Source organism: Vigna unguiculata, chromosome 3, assembly GCF_004118075.2.
Source record: "Vigna unguiculata cultivar IT97K-499-35 chromosome 3, ASM411807v1, whole genome shotgun sequence".
Lineage (NCBI taxonomy): Eukaryota > Viridiplantae > Streptophyta > Magnoliopsida > Fabales > Fabaceae > Vigna > Vigna unguiculata.
The window spans coordinates 44,103,621-44,108,010 of record NC_040281.1 but is presented as its reverse complement, the minus strand read 5'-3'; the positions used below and the strand labels follow the sequence as shown (position 1 = coordinate 44,108,010).

The following is a 4,390-nucleotide window of genomic DNA, read 5'->3' as shown; positions in this document are numbered from 1 at the left end:
AATAATTTTAAGCAAAAAATAATAAATAATTTGTTAACTCTACAATTTTTTATGAAATATATTATAATATAATAATATTATAAAATGTTGTTATATACAATTAAAAAAATTGTTAATGTATGGTTGCTCAATTTTTAAAAATAACTTTATTTTCTATTTTACACTAATTTAATCAATCACATGATATACTACCTTATTTCTCAAACTGTAATTTTCTTAATAGAATAACTACATAGTTCTGAACCCGGTTTTGTTCAACAAAGTGGTGAGCAAGACATGCACGTTTTCCTCTATTTTTTCATGTGTAACACATTATAGTGTAACAATATATTATATAAAAGAGAAAAAAGAAAAAAACATTTATATAATATTATATAAGAGAGGAGAAAAAAATAAGAAAAATTAAAAAAATCACTCTGCATATATTGTACACCAAGCCGCACCTAATGCTAAGTCATCTTTATCATAAAGCATTTTTTTTTTTTTTATATTTGATCTTTTTGTTTTGTCTCTGTTTTGAGAAGGAGCGAATACGAGAAGAAAAGCGGAGAGTGATTCCCCATAATTTGGTGGAGGGATGAGGGAAGGGATGATAGTAATTGTGTAGTGACTACAATTTTTTGTGAAATTGCTGAATAGGTTGAATAACAAATGATGTATGAATCTGGTCGTCGGAGGAGGGTGGCGATGGTAAAGCAGCCTTGAGCTCATTGTACCTGGCAATGTCAAAACTGTGAAGTTTGATTAGGCGCTTCTGCTGGCTGCTGAAACGGCTTTGGTAGAAGCCTTCAAAGCAAGGCTCTTTGGAGGTTCTGAGGAAGAATGTGTAACCAGCCATGAAGTACATGGAAGTAACATAGAAGCATATTGGTTCCATCACATCCCAAGTTAGTTCCCAAAATGTGAGTCTCATGAACCCTAATGTTTGTGCCAATAGGAATCCCAATCCAGCCCACAGTTCACGTCGAACCAAAGTCTTAGCTCTCTCGTCAATTGCTTCTTTAATTTTCTCCATTCCTTCCAATTCTTTTCTTGCTGACTCGTTCATCTTCTCTCCTGCTGGTATAGGAAGGATAGTCTGAATGGTTTTTGCTACCTGTAACAAATTTTACTGAGTTTGGATATTTCATTTCTTTTTAATATTACACTACTTCAATGGGATCAAATACATATTTCATTCAATAACATCACAATTTAAATGATAAAAGTAAAAAAGTAAATAAAATAGTCAAAAGTAGTAACTGGGTAGAAAACAGGTTTTGACCCAAAATAATGCTATAAAAATAGGTCTAGAAGGACTACTGAGAGGAGTCACACCATTTAAGAATGTGAACCTGACAATATTCAATTGATTTGTAGTGTTTCAAGAGAGAACTTAACTACAAATTAAAATGGCATATTCCTTGTCTCCTAAAGAATTAGGATTATATATTCGTTACCAAGGTGCTTTAAAGTTTAATGTTTAATATTCAATCATAAAACATTTCTATTCTTATCCTATATTTTTGTTTTCATAAGAATATTACATGTTGATTAATAATATCTTAAAAAATAAATTTCAGCTTGAATTGTCATTAAATTGAATCTGACTTGTACCAAACTATTAGGCTCAAATTTAGGATGTATAGTCTTAATTATCCAAAGCGTTAATACAATGAAAAAAAATAATAATAAAAGTTTCAAAGTTATGTTTTACCTGTCAAAAACATGATTATCTAATAACATTTAATATAAATTTTATTTATGATTTTAAAGTATCACCTTCTATATTATCTTACTATTTTACTGATGAGAAAGTTTGATATTGTCAACATCTCAGATTTCCATAAAATACTGCCTACCCACTTGCCTTGCCTGGGAAAACAAGTCCTTTTGCATAATCACCCTCCATTTATTAACATAAAAGACAAAGAATAACCCAAAGCATATTCTAACACAAAGCATATGCTTAACACCCTAATACATACTATTTCTATTCTAAAATTAATTTTTATGTTATAGTAATATTTTCTTGATGCATAATTCATTTTGTAAACATCCCAATTCCTAACAACTATGAAAATAGGTGCCCCACCACTTGCACCGCGAATAAAGGGCCCATTTCCCATAAATGCACCGACCCTAAATGTCAATATATAATACTCAAAAGCATGATGCAGAGTTTTTTCATCCCACAGTAAGATTGTTTGTTATATAAAATCTTATCTCCTTACGGTACAAATTTATTAAAAAAATATTTTATAATATAAAGTTAACAATTAAATCAAAGGGTTTTAACCACACTTTCAAAATAATTGTACAATACTTTCAAAACATTTTTTTTTCAAATTTAAACTAAGGCTAATAACATGAAACACATCTCAGTACCAAACATCACAATGTTTAAAAGAAATTATAATAGTATCTATCTTTTCATATAAAAGAAATTATAATAGTATCTATCTTTTCATATAAAAGACTAATTTATAATTATCATTTTTAGGAGACATATAAAAAATAATTATAGAACCTACTACCAAATATTAGCAATTATTGCAATTTTGTGCTGCCCTGCAATTATTATTGTATTTTAATTCCTACAATTATTTTATATATATATATATATATATATTTTTTTTTTTGGAAGAGACAAATTTTTAATTACTTAAATAATGAAATTATTGCACTCTGCACAATAACCTGTCAGTCTGTCACTGTCATCTCTTCCAAAAAATAGTGAACTTCATAAAAATAAAAAATAGATCTTAATAGATCATGCCGAATTTATGAACCGGCCATCTACAAAATTGATTGGAAAACAATTTAAACTATAACTAAGGCAACCTAATGTATAAATTTAATAATAATGGAAATTGTATCTTTATAAATCCTAATACTAATAAAAAAATTTAGTAAAATTGATTTTTGTTGATGAGTTTCAAAAAGTTGTTTCCCAAAACATCTATTCCATGGGATTGCATCCCGATAAATAAATAGGTAAATCCCCCTTTCAGTCACGGTGCTACATTGGTTATGCATTTGAGAATCTTCAAATCATAGTTTGGATACAGATTATAATAATTTGCATCCAAATCATAAATTTAGAATTTTTCAAATAGAAAACCAAAAGCCCTGTCCTCTGTATCAGTAAGAAAAAATGAAAAATTCTCCCAAAAGATGAGGAAGAAGGGTATGAAAGCAGAAGGGCTTTTCGCGGGTCCGTTAAAAAGCCCCCAAATTTACCATCTCAAAGGTAGAATCCTTTACACGTTTGATTACAACAAACTTTCAATTTCCTGTGGAAAAACACAAATCACCACAAAACCTTATCAGTCCTCGGTCGTTTTCAACACAAACTCTCCCTAACATTGAATAAAAAAAAAAAAAAAACTATACGCGGATAGATAGAAAGCCAGAAACCTATCTGGGATCTTAATTTCATAATCTCCACCACCACTCTCTCTGTGTCAGCCCACACATCAAAACACAACCCAACAGAGCAAAACAAACAAACAAAAATAGATTAAAGCATAAATTAAAATAAAAAGAAGGAGAAGAAATTAACCTGTTCAGGTCGGAGGAAAACGACATCGCCTAGGATGATAACAGAGGCTGAATCGTCCAGCATCTGCGCCATGTTCCTCGCTTGCTCCGGATCGGAGCAACCCTCCGTGCACATTCGCATGAACTCCGAGTAGCTTATGCAACTCTCCGGGATTTTCCGTAACTTGGATTTCACTGTTTCTATTTGCACGGCTCTGAGCACCTTCTTCACATCTTTGGCCTCCACTTCCCGTTTCTCCGGTGGAGTGAGTCCGTCCAACCGGATCCGGCTCCGTGCAATGTCCATCTCCCGGAGGCGGTGGAGGATGGAATCGGAAGCCGGCTGTTGAAGCTCCGACGAGAAGACGGGTCTCTTGTGGAGAAAGCGGCGGAAGATCCCGCTATCTCCGGGATCCGGAGCAATGTCAGGTTTGGCCGGATTGGGAGAACGAACGGCGGCGGAGGAAATGCGGTAATTGGAGATTTTGGTGATGTTGAGGAGGCGCTGTGCTAGGGTTTTCTTAAACGCCATGATGGAATAGAGAGAAAAAAGGAATGGTGTGGTTTAGATGGGTTGAAGTGAAAGAGGTGTTGGGGGAGTTTATTTATAGGTGCCCTATAAGAGCGGAAGTGCTCGATTTATCAGATTTTGCGAACGAATTATGGGATGTTGTAAATGACTAATTGAGATAACGTTGATGAGAAATTTCGCGAGAAAATGGACGCGATATTTTGAATTGAAAATGAAAATGAAGATGAGTGGTGTACACGTGTTTGGATGAGGTGTGAAGACTAGGTCGATTGCGATTATGAGCCGTGTGATTTTGTAAATAATAGATTTATTTTATGTTAGGATTATAGCGAGAGG

At 33.0% G+C, this 4,390-nt stretch overlaps 1 protein-coding gene across 1 annotated transcript; it reads right to left on the bottom strand.

Annotated features, from left to right (window-relative positions):
- Positions 1-393: 393 nt before the first annotated feature.
- On the bottom strand, positions 394-4,138 carry LOC114177545 (calcium uniporter protein 2, mitochondrial-like). The gene is made up of 2 exons (XM_028062930.1): positions 3,545-4,138; positions 394-1,096 (listed from the first exon to the last, which is right to left on the bottom strand). The coding sequence occupies exons 1-2, from the start codon at positions 4,052-4,054 to the stop codon at positions 611-613; spliced, it is 996 nt and encodes a 331-aa protein (XP_027918731.1). The 5' UTR covers positions 4,055-4,138; the 3' UTR covers positions 394-610.
- Positions 4,139-4,390: the final 252 nt, after the last annotated feature.